Source organism: Pogona vitticeps, chromosome 2 (genome assembly GCF_051106095.1).
Source record: "Pogona vitticeps strain Pit_001003342236 chromosome 2, PviZW2.1, whole genome shotgun sequence".
NCBI classification, from domain to species: Eukaryota; Metazoa; Chordata; class Lepidosauria; order Squamata; family Agamidae; genus Pogona; species Pogona vitticeps.
In genome coordinates, this window is record NC_135784.1 from 262,752,847 (window position 1) to 262,774,030 (window position 21,184).

Sequence of the window (21,184 nt, forward strand, 5' to 3'; positions counted from 1 at the left end):
AAAACAAAAACCCAACTCAAGCAAGGTATGTGAAAACATTTGTAAAGGCTATCTGTATCTTTCACTATGCAGCGGTTTTCACTGTTCATTTAATTATTTTACCACAAGTGCTATATTTCAGAGAGAAAAATGAATCTCAGTTCAGAACAAAGCAAATTTGGTTACTTTCACAGTAAAGTTTACAAAAATGAATCCATTTTAGTATGAGAGATGACAACAGGGATTTAAGTAACACTGTAACAACTTGATAGATCTTAGTAACAAAGAATATTAATGGTTGTTGTGGGTTTTTCGGGCTCTTTGGCTGTGTTCTGAAGGTTGTTCTGGCAAAATGTAAGGAAGAACAACCTTCAGAACACAGCCAAAGAGCCCAAAAAACCCACAACAACCATTAGATCCCGGCTGTGAAAGCCTTCACACATATAAAGACTATTAATGTTTCAAAGTTTTATGTTCAATGTTACAGTGTTTTATATGCATGGTTGGACCAAAAGTATTGCATTAGCCATGGGAAAGTAACAAAACAGGAAAACTTTCATGATTGTTAAAACAATCAGTCCAACAAACAAAACCAAAAACCGTCAAGTTTCCGGGAACTATTATGACAAATAGTTTGCCAGGTGTTATACCCAGGCAATGCAATCTGATCACACAGTTGGTTGCATGGTTGTGAATAGCACTTCCATCTTAGTGCTATTATACAGTAGCTGCCATGAGTCTATTACACTTGTGCAGCTATGCAGCAGAATTTCAGCCTATATTTTACAAGTAGTCCTCACATGATATTAAAATTGTTACTTTCACTGCTTATATGGCTACAATCTTAAACCTTCTTACCACCAATAAATAGCTCCTGAAAGAAATAGAACCTACTGGAAAGTAAAGGATCCAGCAGCACAACCTTTATTTTACAGTTTGGTCCAATACAGTAGAGTAGTGCATGAGGCTACAAGCATTTTACTTTGTCTAACTGCATTATACCAGCCTGCTGTGTGGTCCTTACAAGAAAGTTTGATTTTTGTATAACTATGTAGCATCTTGCAGTCATGTTGCTTTTAATATGCTTTAGTACTGTTTCAATCTACTGTACTAGTTTTAGTATTATATTCTTACGTATTTTGAAACATTGTAGTAATTTATTGCTTTCAACTTTGAACATTGCTTCTTTTTATCACTGTAAGCTACCTTGGGTCCTTTTCAGGAGAAAAGTGGAATATAAATATTTTAAAGATTTAATTAAAATAATAAATCAACCACATGCCCATTAGCTGTCTTCTTTTTTTCTCTCTTTTATGAAACAACAATCTTATAGACTTGGATCAATGGATCTCACCCAGATTCACTGCAGTGAGCAGCCACACAAAAGTCTGAAGCACCAGAATTTAACTTTCACTTTTAAAATTTTGGTGGATACCACATATAGCTCCTACAAAGTACTGTGCAACAAAACTCTGCAGCTTAAGTTAAAAATTATCTGAATATCACAACACCACCAACTTGTTTGAACAGAAAAAGCTCAAGGTATTTTCTACCGACCTATGACAGAAAGAAAATAATGACTTAGATTATTGTGTATTCTCAAACCTTTATACAAAAAGCAGTTGGCTGGGGGAAAGGGAAAGAAGAAAAGATAAGGATTTGGTTCTTTTTGTCCTTCTCCACATGATAGGGATATAGCCCAAGCCTGTATTGCACACAGCGCAAGGTCAATTGCAAGGCTTCCCCGTGCACGGTGGCTATCACTGCAGACAACGTGTGTTGCAAAACGTGGGGATGACGACCTTGAATCTTCTCAAGCTGATGCTGCCAACGGCGCAACCCCCGTTTAGTACCTTTCGGCGCCAGCAGTTCTCCTGCTCTCCAGCAGCCATTAACACGTGCGATCGATTCACCTCGTTTCCTGATTTTTTTTTTAAAAAAAACCCGCATATACAGCTACAACGACACGAAAAGCCACACATCTAGGCACATGAAGGTGAACGCGACCCCACTGATCTGAGCGATGACAACTGCCAGCGAGGGACCTGGGTCGAAAGAGGCACGAAGCGCTCAACTATAAGGCAAGACGGACGAGACAAGCGGAGACAAGGTATCCTTTCGCACGAAATCAAACGCCACCGCCCGGAGCTAGAAGAGCGCGTGAACGGGCCATAGTTTTAGAAAGCCAAGTCTTCAAACACCGGGGAAGGCGAGGCTCCCTTCTCCGCCGTTTCCCGCCTTTGTATGAGGGCCATGGGAGGGGGGCGCGATGAGGAAGAGGGGCGAAGCAGCTCAGGTGGGAAAGGTGAGGCGGAAGGGAGCGCGTGCCGCCGAAAAAGCGCGCGGGAGGGGAGGGGAGGGGAAGGAGGGGGCAGGCGCCCCGGCCCCCCTCAAAACCTAACCGCTCTCCCTCAGCAACATGTTTTCTGCCTGGCAACCCCCCCCCCCCCGCCCGCTTTCCATTGGCGCCCTTCGGAAGAGGGTGAGCGTTCGCCGCTCGGGCGCTTTAGGCCGCCCGCAAGCACGCTGAAGGGGCTCGGCAGTACGCTTTCTCTCTCACACACACGCACACGCACACGCACACGCACACACAGAGTCCTCACCTGCGCCCACCGTTTTCACCATGGCCACCGCCGTTACTGCTTCACTTCCTTCCCATTGAGAAAGAAGCAGGGAGGTGCCGCCGATGCCACGAGCGCCGCTGCCGAGGCTGTCTGTGGTGGCCACCACGCCCCCTCCTCGCTCGGGCCTCCCTCCGCCCCACTGTTTATGCCGACGACACTCGACCTCACAGGGGCGGTCATAAACCCTGGGCTGAAAAACGAAGAGTGGCCAGGCAAGGCCACTCTCTTTCTCTCCCCCCCTTCTTTTTCCCCCCACAGAGAAACGAGACAGGGCCGAGCGCCGTGGCAGGAATCGGGTCAGAAGAACAAAAGAAGCAAGTGTCTGTCTGACAAGGGAAGGGAGAGCCTGCCTTCGCTTCCCTCAACCGAAGCAAATATCCCACGTTCACGCGCGAGGTTTTATTCCGTGATGACGGGGGGGGGGGGGGTAGAAAATTAACGGCCATACAATTCCCTAATTTCCCCGTATTGCAGGCCGGGAAGGACACCGCTGCCAGAGATCAGCCCTGCGAAGAAGCGCGTCGTGATGTTATCAGGCTTGTTAAAATAAAATTTAACAAGCGCGTTAAATAAAATTACTGCAGCCGGTGACATTGTTTTGTCTGCCACAGTCATCATCATCCGTCCAGTGGAGGCTGTTTTGGGATTCCCAGCGGAAGCCTCATCTGTACAAAAGAAAATCCAGCTTCAGAAAATTATAGGCACTTTCCAGCCGAAAGGCAACACTCAGTTTTAAGGTGCTTCTTATCCTTTCAGCATGAAATGGAAATTAGTAACGAAACCAGACAGAGAGAGGGATACGTCCCTCTACTATTACAATATCTATGGTACGTACACGCTTCCGCCCTTCTCTGTCGTCACTTCCGCAAGCCCCAGAAATGTCTCGAGCGGCGGCGGGGCCGTATTTCTCCTTTTAAAGTGGCGAAGGCATTCGCGGTCTTGCTTCTCTCCCGGAGGAAGGCCAGTCTCCCCGAGGCAAACGGTGCGGCGGGAACCGGAGAGCCGGCGTCTCGCTCGATCAACACGGCCTTCGGGAATTAAGTCTAGGTGATGAGTTGTGCGCATGCGTGAGGGAGGGGGCGGAGGGCCGCAGCTGAAGGCACCTGCGGTGGTTGCAAGAGGGGGGGGGCGGGGCCGGTTAGAGGAAAGGGACGGTCTGCCTCCCCCGCTTCAAACCCCGTTGCTTCAACGGAAGCCCCGGATTTCCGGGGTATTTTTAACGTCATGAGCGGTCAGAGTTAGAGGGGCCCGGAGGAGAGTTCTGCCTGTGCAGTGGTGGCTTGCCAGCGGCGCCTCGATTTACGAACGTCTGGACTTGCGACCAATTCGAGTTACGACCGGCTCTGGCCACAAAAATTTTGCTTTAACTTGCCAGGGGCACTTTGAGATACCACTGGAAACATGGTGGGGAATTCGAACTGCTTTCCCTCCTTTTGTCCTTCAGTTAACCATTGGTCAGCAAAGAGGCTGCTTCTCTGTAGCTCCTTCGCCCCAACGGTTAGAGAGTGTGGGTTTGGAGAGAGACTCCGGACTGTGTGTGTGTGTGTGTGTGTGTGTGTGTGTGTGTGTGTGTGTAGTTATAGCTATAGCCTTTTTAGTCCCTGCTGGAATGTGTTTTTTTTAATTCTTTGGCTCCTGGGGTTTGTGTACTGTACTCATGGCTCCAAAGAAAAAGCAGACCAGAGGGAAGGAGATCATCTATCTTCATTCAAGTGAAGAAGGACATCATCGAAAAGTATGACCATGGCATGCATGTGACTGATCTGGCCTCTGAATACAAAATGCCGAAGTCAACTGTCTCCACCATTTTGAAGAAGAAAGATGTGTTGAAAGAAATTGATGTGGCAAAAGGAGTCCTAATCCTAAAAAAGAACAGGACACCCCTGATTGAAGAGGTGGAAAAACTTTTACTGGTGTGGATGGATGAGAAACAGCTGAAAGGGGAAAGCATCAGTGAAGCCATGATTCGTGAGAAAGCCAAGAAGCTGCAGAGTGATTTAATGGAAAGAAAACCCTCTGGAAGTGCACCACAAGAAGAATTCAAAGCCAGCAGGGGGTGGGTTCAAAACTTCCAAAAGAGAAGTGGCATCCACAGCGTTCTAAGACATGGGGAGGCTGCAAGTTCTGACCATGCCGCTGCAGAAGCCCTCAAGTTGGACTTTGTCAAATTCATCAAGGAAGAAGAATACCTCCCCCAGCAAGTTTTCAACTGTGATGAAACAGGGCTCTCTGTGAAATGACCTCCACAGCTCTCTTCTGGAAGAAGATGCCCAGCAGAACCTTCATCATTCAGGAGGAACAGAAAATGCTAGGCCACAAACCCATGAAGGACAGATTGACCCTTTCAGCACCACCAGCGATCTGAAGATCAAGCCTCTGCTGGTGTGCCACTCCCAGACTCCTCACCCATTCCATCAAGAGAAAGTTAACAAGGCCACACTGCCTGTCATGTGGATGACCAACGCAAGAGCTTGGATGACACGACAGCTGCTTCTGGAGTGGGTCTATGAAGTGTTTGCACCCACTGTCAAAAAATATATTTCTGACAAATGGCTTCCTGAAAGGTGCCTTCTGCTGATGGACAACGCCCCGGCACACACTCCCACCCTTGGTGGATGACATTGATGACGAGTATGACTTCAAGGTCATGTTTCTCCCTCCCAACACACTTCTTCTGCAGCCCATGGACCAGCAAGTTATCAGCAACTTCAAGAAGCTCTACACAAAGGTGCTCTTCACCAGGTCTTTCAGTATCACCAAGGAGACATCCTTGGCCCTGAAAGAGTTCTGGAAGTCACATTTCAATGTCCTCCACAGCGTCAGACTCATTGACAAGGCCTGGCAAGATGTCACAACTTGGACCTTGAACTCAGCCTGGAGGAAATTGTGGCCAGAATGTGCCACAGACATTGGCACTGAGGTGACCGATGCACAGGTGGTGAGGGACATTGTCTCCATGGGTGAAGGCACGGGTCTGGATGTCAATGAGGAGGATGTAGAGGAGCTGGTTGAAGACCACAAAGAGGAGTTGGCTACACAGGACTGCAAACTGAGCTGCAGGAGGCTCTTATGGAGGAGCTTTCCACTGATTTCTTTTCCACTATTTTAGTTGTATTTATTGTTTAGTTGAATAGTTCTGTTGTTATTCCATTATTGAGGTCTTAAAGATTATGTGCATTGGCCCTATATTTCATTTTTAAAAATTGAAGCCAAAGTGGTTACTATGTACATCATAAAATGAAATTAGAATTTAACCTGTAAAATGTGGTATACGAAGGGTGCGGATTTTTAATAGTGTGTGATGTGCTATTACAAGATCAGAACATGCATAACTAAGTGTGAAATAGAAATTAATTAGCTAGTAAGAAATAATTGGAATGAAAATGAAATAATTGTCACCTATCAAAGTAACACAGGAAAACAGAGGAAATAAGAAAATTTGTGTTATTTAGCACTTTATTCTTAGCTGTTAAAAACCAATATGCTTCTCCAATTTTGGTTCTTAGCCAGCTTAGCAATATTCTATACAGCAATTCACATTTTAATTATGAGCACTTCTAAGTTCTTAATCATTAGAGTAGCATTTTCTTTACATAATATAATGAAGGCTTTGCAACTATGAAAAGCCTTAATTATGTGAGAGACAGAATAGAATGAGAAAAGTAACTAATTTTCCTGCCATTCATAAAATATACCTATAACTTATTTGTACACCTTAGCAAATACTTGACTGAGATATCTCCCTTAAAATATTTCAGAATTAATTTCATTTCAGCATGCTGGCTTTTCTGTGGTTTAGAAGAAATGAAGACACTGGTAGTTGATTGCACTGCATTCTTATGTGTTAATATTTTACCACTTCATAGCATCATTCTGGCATATCTTGGAGTTCAATATCAGTTTCAGTTGAACAATGTTATACTGGAGATTTCTGATGTAATTGAAATGCATTTTTTCCTTGAGTTTGATAGTTACTTCTGTAGGCAGGTTGTCATTTCATGTTGCAGTTGTTCAGTAAAGAACTGCAGTTGTAAAATCACCATAAATTTTATGTGGAGGGTTTCCTTGCATATGCTAAAAGATAAAAGGACTATACTACTTAAGCTTTGCTTTCTTTTACCATGTTGTGTCTTACTTCAGATTCAGCATAGTGTCTCATAGACACTGATAGTCACATAGAACAGGGCGTGATTAGAGATGGGCATGAACCTTGGTTTGGAGGTTTCTGCTGGTTCGTAAGTGTGGCAGCACAGGTGCTGTGTGTTCTCTTCTGCCTCCTCCCCAGCCAATGGCCCACTCGCCAGCTGGAGCACACTCCTTCCCTTTGGCTGTTCAGCCTATCCCCGGCAGGAGCACCCGGACTTCCCTGATCCGCCTCCTTGCCAGGGACCGCTGAAGAGGTGGAGGAGAGGAGTGTGCACTGGCTGGTAAGTGGGGCAGAGAACATGTGGCCTATGGTGCCACGCTTCTGAACCAGCACGAATCTCCGTATTGAGATTCGTGCCCATTGCTAGATATATTATGTGCCAAAATACTGGAATTTGTTGCTTTCTAGGCACTAAAGAGCAACAAGCTTTAGCACAATTACTACAATATTTGGTGGAAGATCAGCCAGCAGTGTTTTGTACTGCTGCAATTTACTGTTCAGGCATTAAACAGGGATCCAGAAACATGGGTTTCAAGATTGTTTATAACCGAAAATTTAGTGAATTTGAGGAAACTGGTGGCTAAAGGGCTTTCAGCAGTAACAAAACGAATAGTGCAGCTTCCCTCCCACCTCCCCCTTTTCATTTTGGGTGATGGTGATAATGGTGAAAAGGACAGGTGGACGAAGCAGTGGGAAAATGCAGTAGGATTATAAATAAAATGGCCAAAATCCTGTTGGTGTTTGCGTAAGGCAGTGGTTCTTAACCTTGGGTTACCCAGGTTCTTTTGAACTGCAACTCCCAGAAACCCCAGCCAGCACAGCTGGTGGTGAAGGCTTCTGGGAGTTGCAGTCCAAAAACACCTGGGTAACCCAAGGTTAAGAACCACTGGTGTAAGGTTTGTGTAGTTTGTCAAGGCTAATTGATTATGTGCCAGGGCACAGCCTTGGTTAGGTACATAACTAAGCAGATGATTGAAACATGCACACCTCATTAGTTATTTGCTATTAGAAGTTACACAACCATATGCAAACACCAATAGTGTTCTGACCTATGTTGTATGTTTGTGTGAATGAGGTGAGGGCAGTTATGCTATAGAATCCTCACCAGGAAGCAGGCTGTCTGCTACTCAGACTGTTCCCTTTCTAAGTATTGTAGCCTTTAGTAAAATTTCATAAATCTCTACATGTAACAAGCATTATACAACACCATGGATGCAAATACTGCACAGAATAATGTGAACTGGAAACCACGGCATGCTGTTTATTTAACAATTACATTGAACTATTTCCTGGTATGTTTTACAGCAGCTGTTGCATTTTTCAGAGTTTTATGCAGTATTTGCAAGTTGGAGTGCTAGTGGGGGAGAAAAAAAAATCCTAGCCTCACTTTAAGAGGGCTATCTCTGAAAGCATTGGGCAATTTCTCATCCATAATGGTGAATCTGTGTGGTGCTCAGTGTTTAAGTGACATACATATGATATAATGCTTCTAAAGTACCTGTTTGATCCCACCAATGTGATCCATTTGCCTTTGAGTGTGACTGTCCAAACAGTAAGTGCTTGCTGTATACCAGTAGCTCCCAATCTTGGTTAACTCAAGGTGCTCTTGGACTGCAACTCCCAGAAACCTTGGCCAGTATAGCTGGTGGTGAAGGTTTCTGGGAATTGCAGACCAAGAACACCTGGATTACCCAAGGTGGGCACCAATGTTCTGTAGCAAAAGGACATGCCCTTGAATCAAATTCAAGGATAGAGAGTAGTTAAATGTTGAGCCATAACGTATAAAGTTGTGAACCCTATGTCAGTTTTCTAAGTCTGTGTCTTTGGATAGATTTATGTAACTAGTCTTTGTTTTATCCTTAGCAGCAATGGTTCGTAATGGCAAAAATGGAGAGCTTCATTTGAAACAGATATCATATTACAAACAAACAGGTGGCTATCATCTGACAACATTAGCAAGTGAAAGAAGTGGAATAAGAAGAGCGGCCAAAAAGTTTGTTTTCAAAGGTAAGGGATAAAAGAACGGCTTTGGATATTCAGAGTGCTATGTTGTGCTTTGAGTAAGGACCAGAGCTGAACAATGTTTGGCTTGTTTGGTTTTTGATCTAATAGAAATACATCACCATACACCTGTAGAATAAAATTGAACTTAATTTTGTTCTACAAAGGAATTCTTCATTAATATCTAACAGTCTAAATAGTAATGAAAATCAGTGTGATGAAAGGATTAATAGCAAGACTGGGGCTTGGGAGATTCTGGTTCTATTCCTCACTCAGCCACAAAAGTAACTGGGTAGCTTTGGTCCAGTCACTCTCTCAGCCTGATCTGCCTCACAGTTGTGTTGAAAAAATAAAGTCAGGAGGGGGACTTGATGTCTGCATTCAACCACCCAGGATACTGTCCTTTGGGGTTTGTTTGTTTTTCCCCAGAAAGCCCCCTCTCATCCTCTAGTGGCAAAGATTATTAAAAATTTGAGGGTGTGACTGGAGGGGCAGGAGTGCTGAGGGCTCTCCCCAATATGGCAGAATTGCCCCCCTTTTTTATATAGGCACAAGGGGACTTCTAAGTATAATTATAGTAACAGTAGCAGCAGCAGCAGCAGTAGTAATTTTTTTTGTGGGTATGAGAATAGGGGTAAAGGTAAAGGTTCCCCTTGACAATTTTTGTCCAGTCGTGTTCGACTCTAGGGGGCGGTGCTCATCCCCGTTTGCAAGCCATAGAGCCAGCGTTTTGTCCAAAGACAATCTTCCGTGGTCACATGGCCAGTGCGACTTAGACATGGAACACTGTTACCTTCCCACCGAGGTGGTCCCTATTAATCTACTCGCATTTGCATGCTTTCGAACCACTAGGTTGGCAGGAGCTGGGACAAGTGACGGGCGCTCACTCCGTCACGTAGATTCGATCTTACGACTGCTTGGTCTTCTGACCCTGCAGCACAGGCTTCTGCGGTTTAGCCCACAGCGCCACCACATCCCTATGAGAATAGGGGTGCTGAATTTAAATCCCTGAGTGGCAGAATACAGCCCATGAGACACACTTTTAAAGTTGCATATCCTAACCTATTTTTGAGGTCGTGGTTGTATCTTTGCTCTCCTTTGAAATTTTATTGCAGGGTTTGTGCTGTTGCATTTTATTGACTTAATGTATTTATCTGCATTATATTTCCTCTAAATATGAAATATGAATATGATATATAAATATGAAAGCTGCTGCAGTAACACAACAGTGTTGAATGTGGAGTATGCAGATTTAGGAAACCAGCTGAATCCTGTGCCATTCAAAGCTGTAATCTTTGTCATGGAAGCTGTACATTTCAATAGGGGGAAAAAGCTGAGATATTTTCAGCCATACAGAAAAGTAGTAACTGCACTGACCATCAAAGTTGAACTTTCTGCCTCTCTTGAGCAGCTACTTTAAGACCTACTCTTGGATAATTTCAAACAGCAACTGAACAAAACTATCACAAGTGGCATGAAATAACACCATCCACCAATTGCTCTCTTTCAGATAATAAGCTATTCTATGTGGGAAAAGACAAGAGACAAATGCGTTTGGTAATTCTTTCGGAAGAAGACAAGAGGAAAGTGTTAGAAAATTGCCATGAAAACCATTCAGGTACACACCATGGCATCTCAAGGACACTGACCCTGGTGGAATCTCAGTATTATTGGACATCAGTAACCAATGATGTCAAACAGTGGGTATGAATCACACTGACATCTTATTTTTTGACATTTGTGAAATTTTCCCAGTGATAACAATTGGCTGATTTTTAAAAAAATCTGTTTTGCATGATCTGCTGTTTACCATACTGGAGATTTTTCTGTTTCACAGTTAAGTATCTTAACATTAGAGATGCAGTTTCAGTCTCCTCATCATAACAGGTTAAAATTGTCCGATAGTTAGAATGTCTTGTGCTGACAGATGCACTGGCATAAAAGCCAGAAGTGTGATGCATCACCATGGAGAAAATATGGATTCCCATATTGCAGCCTTGATAATGATATTTTTTCAGAGCAGGATGCCAGGCCTATCTTCACCAAGCACTGGTTTATTGTTAAATTCAGTTTACTGCTCATAGAGAATACATGCCATGAAGTATTTTACAGCCCCTTCGATCATTTACCAAAAGTCATATGAAGAAAGCTTTTTATTTATTATGACAGAGGCTAATTATGCCTGCAGGTGCGGGTAGTCATAGATGAACATTATTTTATTTAAGGTTACTATGTACTGCTTGAGGAAAGATACAAAACAAATGCATTTTGGTAGTCCTTGCATTTTAATTTCACTCTCTTTTCCTTGACCCTTCCAGCAGCATTACTTTGGGTTACTGTTGCATTGGGCTGTGATCAAGACCAGTTTCATCCTTAGAGCCCAGTAGCAGAGGAGTTACTTTAACAAACTATGATTTACTTTTGTAGTAAAAGCTTATCTATTCTGAGCCATCTTAACATAGTGAGGTATAAACAAAAGTACAGTGTTCCACTCTTAGATCTCTGTGATTCTTTAAAAGTACTTGTGTTTCATGCTGGGATTATCTTTCTAATATTGTTCATGATTATTTGTTTATGGGATGCATATTATCTGCAACTTGATACTTCAGAATAACTTGATAGACCATAGTACCATGTCTTGATTAGCTGACAAACAATTGCTTTGTGCTAGTTAGCATGGCTTGATATGACATCAAGATAATATATGCTACAGAAAGTCTGGTGGTTCTAATTTTCAGCAGCTGTGTTAGTTCTTTAAGGCTTTTAAATAGATAAATGAAAGCTTCACAACTAGATCAATGAAAAAAAATCAAGTTAAGTTGCATGCCTTTTTTGTCTGTGAGTTTTTCTTTTCTCTTACTATAGAAGATTTGTTTGATATTTATAGCTTCCAGGCACTCAGGTTTCAATGTGGTTCATCTATGTTAAGAATGGAACTACAATGAATATCGAAATAACTTTTTAGCAAAAATAGTGTGAAGGGGGTTAATATTAACACGTATTTTCATTTTTCCCCTTCCAGGTCAATGCTTGCCAGCACTGTCAAGTTGGAAAAAATATAGCTATTGTGCCCCCCAGATTCCATGCTATTAAGGCAGTGGACCCATGGACTATACTTAACTTAGACCTACTGGGTCCTTTTGGTGCCACCAACAAAAACCACATGTATGTGATCCTCCTGACAGATGTCTTCACTAAATGGGCTGTGATTTTGCCATTGCATGATGTTTCAGCTGCTGAAGTTGCTAAGGCAGTTGTCCATGTATCGTTCTCTTACGGCCTACCTCAGAAAATAGCTATACCTCAGGGAGAGGAGTTTGTTCATCAGGTATGGGGAAAATGTTGATGAGGAAAAGCAGGCTTGATCATTTTTCATTGAGGGGAGGGGGATGAAGATACAGCTGCTACTATTAGTGTATTGTATAGAACTGGGATCCCCAACCCCTGGTCCGTGGCCTGGTACCAGACCATGGCCTTGGCAGGGCTGGGCTGCGGAGACAGATCTCCCGCCCCCTCTCACATGGCCCCCACACATGCACGCACGGGTGAACCCCGCCCTCCAACCCACACTCACACGAGTGCCCCATCCACCCGCGCGCACGCACACAGGTGCCCTGCCCACCCACATGCACACATAGGTGCCTCACCCACCCACCCCATCTGGTCCACAGTTCGGAAAAGGTTGCAGACCACTGGTATAGAACACTCTTCACATGTCTCAAGTTTAAAAATGACAACGATTGATTTTGTATCTCAAAACTTGCAAGACGGTGATACAAAACCCTAATTCTTAAAAATCATTCATGTTACTCCAAGAAGTGTATGAGACATGATTTCCTTGTTAAATAGGTGTAACCACTTAAGCTGGTATTCTGTGAGCTTTGTCTGAACAGAAGGATTGTTCTGTTTCTGAAAGAACTTGTTAATTGCAATGCTTGTGCAAGTAGCATGTTCCCCTGTCACTGTGCCAGTAAGCCTTTCCACTCAAAGCTCAATAGGATGCTGGCCTTAGTCATTATCTTCTGCATAAATAACTAGGTCTGTTTGGTTACAGTAGTTATAATACAAATTTACGTGCGTCTTCTTCCATATATTATTAGTATAGCATAAGCTTTAATAGTTGTCGGCATCACTGTGAACAGAAATGCAACTTTAATTACAGATAATTGTGTGCATAACATACTGTTGTAGATAATGGAGCCAGAATTTACTGAGGGGATTAATTAATACCAGCTTCAGATCTGGAATAGATCCAAGGACTACTTTTGGAGGCACAGTGGGATAGCGAGACACTTGGGCTCTTGTGGGTTTTTGGTTGTGCTTTTTCCCCAGAACACCCGGCCTTCCTTACCACTGCCAGTGGGATGAACACTATTAGTGGGGCATCAGCTCCTGTGGAGCTTTCCATGGGATGGAAACATCAGCAGCCATTACTGCTTGCCAAATAGCAGTTACATTGCATCCAGCAACACCCTCAGTAAGCGTTTGGTTGCCTTAAGTATTAGAACCTAAGCTTATACTTATTTCAAATATGTTTAACTATTTAGCCATCTTCTTTTGCATCATCTATATGCAAATTAGATTTATGTTATTCTTCTAGAGACTGACATAGTGTGATTTGCCTTAGGCAATTCCATGCATCTGTTTTAAAGGATGGACTTATCAATTCATTTGTTTTTTTGCATAAGGAGAGTACATACCTTCGGTCCTGTAATCTCTCAATACACAAATTTATCTATGTGGGTTTGCATGGATTTTACAGACACTAGTTTCAGGTTGTCAGATAAACAAGGAGTTATTTCTTTTTAAGAAGTTTTTATTACATTTTTAAAGATCAATGGTGAGCTGTTTGAATTCCTTGGGATGAAGGAATTAATAATGCCGTATCCTGAAAGTGACCATGAATATGACATTGGTGAGAGAATCAGAACTTTCCTCCTCAAATACTGCACAGAGAACACAAAAGATTGGGACGACCATTTAGAAGCTATTGCATATGCTTTCAACTTGTTCCATTCAGTACGTATAGACCACAAAGCATTTCTTGTGTGAATTGAAGCTGCGTATTCTTTTGTATCATTGTGTCAGAAATAAAAAAAATATTTGACTTGTTCCTTTCTCATCCAATTTAAATAGAAAAAGGACCAAAACACACCATATTTTGAGTTGTTTCAACGAAACCCATACATGCCTTCACCTTCAGGTGTGGTTCAGGAAAGGAAAAACGACTGCCTCTTTGCTCGGATTGTGACTGCAGTAAAACAAGCCAATAAAGCAGGGCAGGAAAGTACAAGGTCCAGTTGCCAGGTGAATCTCTCCTCTTTGCTCAAGATTCAGATAATTCTGTTGCGGGTGGGAGTATATATGAATGATGCATATTAAGTGTTTCAACATGAGTTTGTCATGCATTCATAAAGTCAGCTTCCAGAGCTACAGATGGAGAATGAATATATTTTCCAAAAGTAGATAAAGTATTTTATTGCGATTAGGCTCCCCCAAGCTTCCAAAGCTATACAGAGCAATTTTGCTGCACAAAAATAAAAGCTTACAATATAGTAGTTAGAGCAAGATGAACTCTATTCAGACTGTTTCATTTGGAAAATAGGAAGATGAAAAAACATTATCTGTTGCTTACGAATATATACCCCAGATTGTCACAAAAAGTATACAGTTCTGTGTGCAGTTATACAGCTGATTTCATGGGTTATAAAATGTAGAACATGGTCTTTTGATCAAAACATCATGAATGAATGACGTTCACTATCAGGGGCTGGGGAGGCACCTCCCCAGGTATTGGTGAGCACTACAGAGTTCTACAATATCAAGGTTATGAACATACGGCTTGGGTCCAGGTTATTTGAAGGATTGTACTGAATAAACTCATGAGAGCCTTCTTGGCTTTTAAGATCTTCTGGGAAGGCTCTTCTCTCAGTTCCAGTACTTTTCCAAGTTTGGTGAGGATCCAAGAGATGGCCTTCTCAGTGGCTGCTCCCAGGTTTTGGAATGCACAGACCCAAGAAAGCAGATTGACTCCTCCTGTCTTGCCCTTCCATCATCAAGTAAAGACCTTCCTCTTTAGGCAGGCCTTTACATAGTAAATTACCTCAGGAATGCAGGTTTTTTAACTTTTTAACTTAACCAATTTATAATTGTTTTTCAATCGTTTTTATACTTGATTTTTAAAAATCTTAATGTATGTTTAACTGCTTTTTAATGTAATATTTATGTAGTGTTATTAAATTTATTTTATCTGTTGTGAGCACTTGGGTCCCCTATGGGGACAAAGTTGGCAAATAAATAAATATCTAACAATCTTTCTTCTTAGGATATGAAGAAAATGCATGTTAAGCTACAGAAGGGAAGTAAGCGCCACATTAGGAAGAAGCCAAAGCAGTGGAACCCATATCTTCTTAAAGTTGGCCATGAAGTTCTCAGACAAAGGAAAAATTGGTGGAAAGATGGTTCTTTTCACGCTGAATGGATTGGTCCTTGTATTATAGACTACATCACTGATAATGGCTGTGCAATATTAAGAGATGTCGCAGGCTCAAGACTGAAAAGGCCTATTAAAATAGCACATCTTAAACCATATATTAGAGGATCTCAAGAACAAGGTGAGACTTATTTGCTATTCTCACGAGTTTCCCTTTTGTTAAAGGACTACAAGCAAAGAGCCAACAAAACCAAACATAGAGTTTGGTGTTTCCTAGTCTTGTGCTTATGCAGTGATATTGAGAAACCTAAGTTTTCCTGCCTTATAAAATTGAGGTCCCATGTTCTCCCCTCCTCCAGCAACTATACAGATTGTGTGCTGCCTTTTGAAAGGCATCCATGACATGAATTGAGAGAGAAGCTAGGTTTGGGAAAAGCTTGAAAACATTCCAGTGTTGATTTGCAGTGGGCATGAGTACAATAGTTAACAGAGTCCAGGATGGTTGTCGTCTTCCACTGAGTGTGCAGCTTTGGGAGGGACGCACAAGGAGCAGTGTTTTGTTTAGAGAGGGATGTCTACTAAGAAAAGAATAGAATAGGAAATTTTTGCATTGTATTTTGTGTCAGGGAGTTCAGTGGTCAAAAGCAAAATGAGGACTTCCTTACTCCCCATTTGCTGTCTCAAATAATTCTGCTTAATGCAACCAATGATAATAACAAATAGTGGAATATCTCTAGTATTTTCTAAAGCACATGTACTGAGCCTATAGTCTAAAATATTCCATTTCCTTTTTTAGAGGATGAATGTCTTTATGACATCAGTAAACAATTCTGGCTTTTTATTAATAGAAATATTTAATTTTTGTCTCCCACATAGTGTCAGGCTAAGCTACTCCATTTCAGTCAGTGCTCTTCCATTTCCTCTAACCCTCTGCTGAGTCACCAGGCATGATATTTAGAAAGACAGAAAGAGCCAAGCGCATGCTACACAGTTTAAGAGTCTCAATTGTGATACCAAAAAAATGTCTATTTTTAGAGAGGATTTTGGTACAAAGCACCACAGTTAACAGTCTCTTGTCCAGTTTTTCAGGTAAACTTCTCACAAGAAAATCTAGTTTTTGTATATGGATGTGAGGGTGATCTGTCTGCAACACCTGTCACCTCATTGATTGCCAGGATTGATTTGGCTGATTGACTGGCTAGGCGGTTGTCTGCTTCTTCCCTGCGCTGCTCCTTGAGCATCCCTCCTGAAGCCGCACACTTGGTGCAAGAGGACAGCCATCCTGGATTCTGTTAACTAATATTTATATGATGTCCCTGTCATAAAGTGTTACATGAATAGAAGAATCCCTGCGCTGGTACAACTGTGTTGTTCTTCCTTTCCATTCAGAGTTGCGTGATTTTATCAGGCATTTGACATGCCCATCTGCCTAAGTGAAGGTAGATCACTGAAATGTTACATTTGCTTCATGTTCAGGTATAGCATAAAACAACCATTAATCAAGATGTTTTTGCCTATTACAGGTAGCAGTCACATTTGGCAAAGTGCCCATGCGATTGACCATGACTATATTGCTTCACCTGAAACTGCTATGAAGCAAAGCTTAGAAGACACGTTCTTTGCAAATGGACAATCTCCTCCTGCCCCTGAGGATGCCGGGCTGGAAAGGGATCTTGTTTTATCCAAAAATAATGCACAGCTGGAATTTATAGATACACACCCCACTGACTCCATTGCCACAAACTCAAAGCAGTGGTCTGCACCTTACTGGGCTCTCCAGAATAAGACAGAGGCTACTTGAGTCAAGTGCAGTAAGCTTAAATAGGAGTAAATGGCACCAGATTTGTCAATGCCATGTAAAGGGCTCTGCTGTGTTTGTTACCTTTGCCAAGAACTAAACATTGGACTGAAGGACTTAGATGTGACTGCTGGTCCTGGTAGAGTAGCGTGTTTGACTCGGTTGCTGAATGGAAGCCAACTGTTGGCTATATCACTTTGTTTCAGTTTAACCTGCAATTGGATTTAGGCTGGGTGTGTCTGCAAGTAATGTTAAAGAATAATTGAGTATGATATGGTTGAGCAACAGTGAGCCTCGGGCTCTTTCCTCCATGCAGCCACAGGAAGGAAACTGGAAGCTTTTATTTCCATTTTTTTGTTGTTGTTAATTGCAGGTCATTGCTATGTCAAAACCCAGAAAAACTATGGTTGATGTTAGCTAGTATCTTACAGAAGTTAATGAGCCCTTCTTGTATTCCTAATGTAGGAGCAGATAACTCTTAGACTGACAAACTAGCAATTTCAAAGAGGCCACATACTCTACTAGTTAAGGAAAATTATTGAGAACATGCATGAGTAATTCCAATTGTAAACAATAATAAAATAATAAAACTGAATCTTGCTTTTTAGTTGGAGTCACTCTCCCTTCTGGTCTGATAGAAAGAGTGGTGCAGGGGATCTCCCAAGGCTGAGAGAAGACCTACAGCAATAAACAGCAGTTTTCCAGAACCTCAAAAGGGCTACTCTTTTCCTTCTTCCCACTTCTTCCTTGTCACCCAGTGGGTTGGTGAGCAAAGGACAGGTGGTTCTTACAGAGGTCTTGTAAAATTAGGATGAGAGGTACATGCCTTGAGAAAAAAAGACGGGGCTGGGGGGGAGAGAGACTTGAAATTAGTCAGACAAAGGAGGGACAGGATCTGTTCTCAATCATCCTAGATTACAGGACATATAATAATGGGCTCAAGCTACAGTAAGCCAGATTTAGGCTGAATATCAGGAAAACTTAATTGTTAGAGCAGGTTGCCAACAGAACCAATTACCTCAGGAGGTTATAAGCTCCCCAACACTGGAGACATTGAAGAGAAAATTAGCCAACCATCTTATCAGATTTATTTTGATTTAGATTCCTGCACTGAGCAGGACATCAGACTCGATGGCATTATAAGCCCATTCCAATTCCATCATTCTATGATATTTTGAACATGCAAATTTCATCTTCAGTTTCAATACAGTTCCATTAAATACAGTTCTATTTTGTGTTCATAACGAAGTGATTTACTGGGTGATTTGTGCCATCTGGTAGAGAATTTAAATAATTCCAAAACAAGGGTGAGTAATGCTGTTACTGGGCCACTGTAACAGTAAAACAGCAGGGCCACTGCAAAGATTAAGAAGTATTGTAAACGTTAAGCAGGCAGGGTGTGAATCAGGGTAGTTCATATATCCTGTCCAGAGGTTTTAGTCTGAGGATCTGGATTCAAGCCATGTCCCATGATGGAGTATGGAAGCTTGTTGCATAAAAGTAGAATGCATTGTCTTTTTCTGTGTAGACAAAGGGTGGCCAGTCACCGTTACTGGGTTTTTGATTACTTATTAAATTACTTTAATCCAGCCAATTCTTGATTTCTCTCTTACTTTTCCTTCTTTATTTTACTGCTGTTGTTTGATTATTATGTATTTGCCTATGTTTTTATTATCTGATTTTATATTGGAAGCTGCCTAGAGTGGTCTGGTGGGCCAGATAGGCGGGGTATAAATCAAATAAATAAATAAATACATAAATAAATACTTAAAGGTTTTGAGTAAACATTATTGGTTTGTTAGGCATTTTCAATTTGAATCAACATTTAAAATTTGGATGGAGATAGCTTTCCTAGCTGTTCTACAGAAGCTTAAGGAGCAAATTGTAAGCTTCAGGAAAGCCACTGACCTGTCTCCATTTTTCATTCAGTAATTTCACAAGCTGTGTGGTAAATAGCATTTCATGCAGAACAACTTATTTCTGTTTGATAGCAATATCCTCCTTAAAGCAAACTTGGAGTATAATACACCATACAGAAAATTCTTGCCTGTTGGCCTTTCAGCAAACAAGATTATAGCTGGATTAGAACACACGAAATCAGGAATTCACAGACTTTTAGGATCACATTAATATAAAGATAAAAGGGGTGAGGGATCTGCAACAAAATGTTAGTGTATGTTACAGGAATGTGTGGCATGGAGAGCTGAAAACAGAGGATTCGCTGCTCTTGCCTGAGTCTTCTACAGGTTTCTACATTTATTACTAGATTGTCCTGGGAGATAATCTGAGGGGGAACAAGTTAAATATATTAACTATTGCTGTAACATGAGAGGTGTAATTTTTGAATGTGAAGCCAGACCAACCTTAGCCCCACTATTTATATATTAAAAAGGACCCATATTGAAGGGTTGTAGGTTACTCTTAAGGAAAGCAATAACCAGCAAGAAATAACAATCAGTATAGGTTATTGCATCATAGTTATGACATTACAGTCATTTTCAGTTAGCCGTTGTTTACATACATATTGTCATAGCTACTCCATGTTCAAGTGCAAAATACTGTTTTTGTTATCTGTGAATTCTTATATGTTGAATTTGAATATAAAACACTGTAGACAGTATTAGACATTATTCCTTACTCTTGTAACCACTAGGTGTCAGGCACTTACTTCAGCTGCAGGAGCGCACTTAAGTGAGAACAAACACAGATAGTTTTGACCAACCAATTGTGTTCAGGTTACCTACAACAAGCTTTGTTACAAAGTCAGGTGTGGTATGAAATATTCCTCATGTATTCTGGAAATGTGCAGAGGCTAGAAACTTAGAGCAGTTCATTATGGAAGTCAGGGACAGCCAGATTCTGTTGCTGTGCCTGCTCATTCCAGAGGCCAAGGAACAATTTGACCGTTTTCCCCACTCCATCAGTCTTATCCCTTACCAGTGTGGAGATGAAAGCAGAATAATACCAAGTCAGATGATTTTACATGTACCGTAAAGCTGCCACACAGAAAACAGGATTGGCTGGGGAGGTGGGGGAAGGCTGTTTCCCTAAGGATGCAAACAAACATATGTGAGAATGCCTGACTGCACTAAATCAGAACCTCTTTAGAAGAATCTGTCATAACAATCCCTTCTTATCCCTACTGGAAGATCAGGATGTAGTTCATTCCACAGAGAAAGCCCACGACTCATATTAATATATATATTGGAGTGCCTGCCTCTAAAGTTCTTTATGTCTGTGTTACAAAATCACACAGAAGCTGCCATGTGTGAAACCTTTTAATGATCTGAAACATAATGCTGCCATAGATTATGAGGAGATGAGCACACGGATCAGTGACTAGAAATTACTGAGCTAGTTGTTCTTTCTGGTTCTCTGATAGCAATTTACAAAAAGTAGCTAAGAGACAGTAGTGCTGAATGGGCCAACATGCAGAAATGTCAGCAGCTAGAATGTTATTCCTAGTCATGCGTTCGTTATAGATGTACATGATTCTTGAGTATTCCAAGGAAACTGTATACTTTATGTGATCATTTAACCTTAATCTTATAGGGTATGCAAGTATCATGGATTTCACATATCTCTGACCAGAATCAAAAGAATACGTGGCATCTCAAAGAGAGACCTTTTAAATAAAGATGGTGGATATCGTAATATAATATTTTTTTATCACTTGTGCTCTCTACAAGTTGTTTCAGCATGTCTAAGGCTGTCACAAGCCTGCTGTGTAGTGTGGCATCAATACACAGAATGCTTTACTGATGAGATCGCTAAAATGAATTTGTAAAATAAAAATGTAATAAAACTCATATTTTAAAGGACTCTCTGATGTGGTTGTATGCCAGAATGATTTTGGACGATGCTAGTAGGCTTTACTGTATTTTGCTGATGAGGGGCCAGATTAATATATTTGCCACCTACAGTTTGGTTCAACATTCAGGACGAGACAGGCACACTGGGAAATGTGAGACTGTTTTGAATAATAATAGTCCTAAATGGGGTGAATGATTTCTTCCAGGTTGGATGAAATACCTAATTGAGCTGCAGCATGAAAAAATTATGCTTTGTGAGCCAGCATATGCACTACAGATGTACTGTCCTCCCCTTGAAAAGAGATTGTAGATCAGCCTAGTCCCTGGGATTTTTAGATCTGCAGGGACTTTTCCATGACAAACTCCTAGGAGAACTGAAGATCCTCCCGA

At 41.6% G+C, this 21,184-nt stretch overlaps 2 protein-coding genes across 26 annotated transcripts in view; one reads left to right on the forward strand and one right to left on the reverse strand.

Annotated features, from left to right (window-relative positions):
* PPIP5K2 (diphosphoinositol pentakisphosphate kinase 2) overlaps positions 1–3,576 on the reverse strand; it is a 91,337-nt gene extending 87,761 nt beyond the window's left edge. For 16 of the 17 annotated variants that reach the window (XM_020794398.3, XM_078386266.1, XM_020794396.3 and 13 more), the window contains exon 1: positions 2,583–2,721. The gene's annotated coding sequence lies outside the window, so the exon portion shown is untranslated. Of the gene's footprint in view, positions 1–2,582; positions 2,722–3,438 lie in introns of those variants that run through there. The other variant, XM_020794388.3, reaches the window with a different exon arrangement.
* Positions 1,715–18,754, forward strand: GIN1 (gypsy retrotransposon integrase 1). 9 transcript variants are annotated; one of them, XM_020794405.3, is made up of 8 exons: positions 1,715–2,089; positions 8,614–8,757; positions 10,262–10,455; positions 11,774–12,079; positions 13,585–13,770; positions 13,888–14,058; positions 15,077–15,365; positions 16,708–18,754. In XM_020794405.3, the coding sequence occupies exons 2-8, from the start codon at positions 8,619–8,621 to the stop codon at positions 16,983–16,985; spliced, it is 1,563 nt and encodes a 520-aa protein (XP_020650064.3). In that variant the 5' UTR covers positions 1,715–2,089; positions 8,614–8,618; the 3' UTR covers positions 16,986–18,754. The 9 variants fall into 9 exon arrangements, with proteins under 9 accessions (XP_020650064.3, XP_020650065.3, XP_078242404.1 ...); XM_020794406.3 differs by having other exon boundaries at positions 1,828–2,089; positions 8,617–8,757; XM_078386278.1 differs by lacking the exon at positions 1,715–2,089 and adding an exon at positions 2,790–3,430.
* Positions 18,755–21,184: the final 2,430 nt, after the last annotated feature.

Bases quoted from the DNA above. Each gene is read 5' to 3' on its own strand.
- GIN1 (XM_078386278.1), top strand. From the start codon at position 3,361: ATGAAATGGAAATTAGTAACGAAACCAGACAGAGAGAGGGATACGTCC. The intron at 3,431-8,613 runs GTACGTACACGC...TTTTATCCTTAG, and splicing joins CTACTATTACAATATCTATG to CAGCAATGGTTCGTAATGGC. The intron at 13,771-13,887 runs GTACGTATAGAC...CAATTTAAATAG, and splicing joins CTTTCAACTTGTTCCATTCA to AAAAAGGACCAAAACACACC.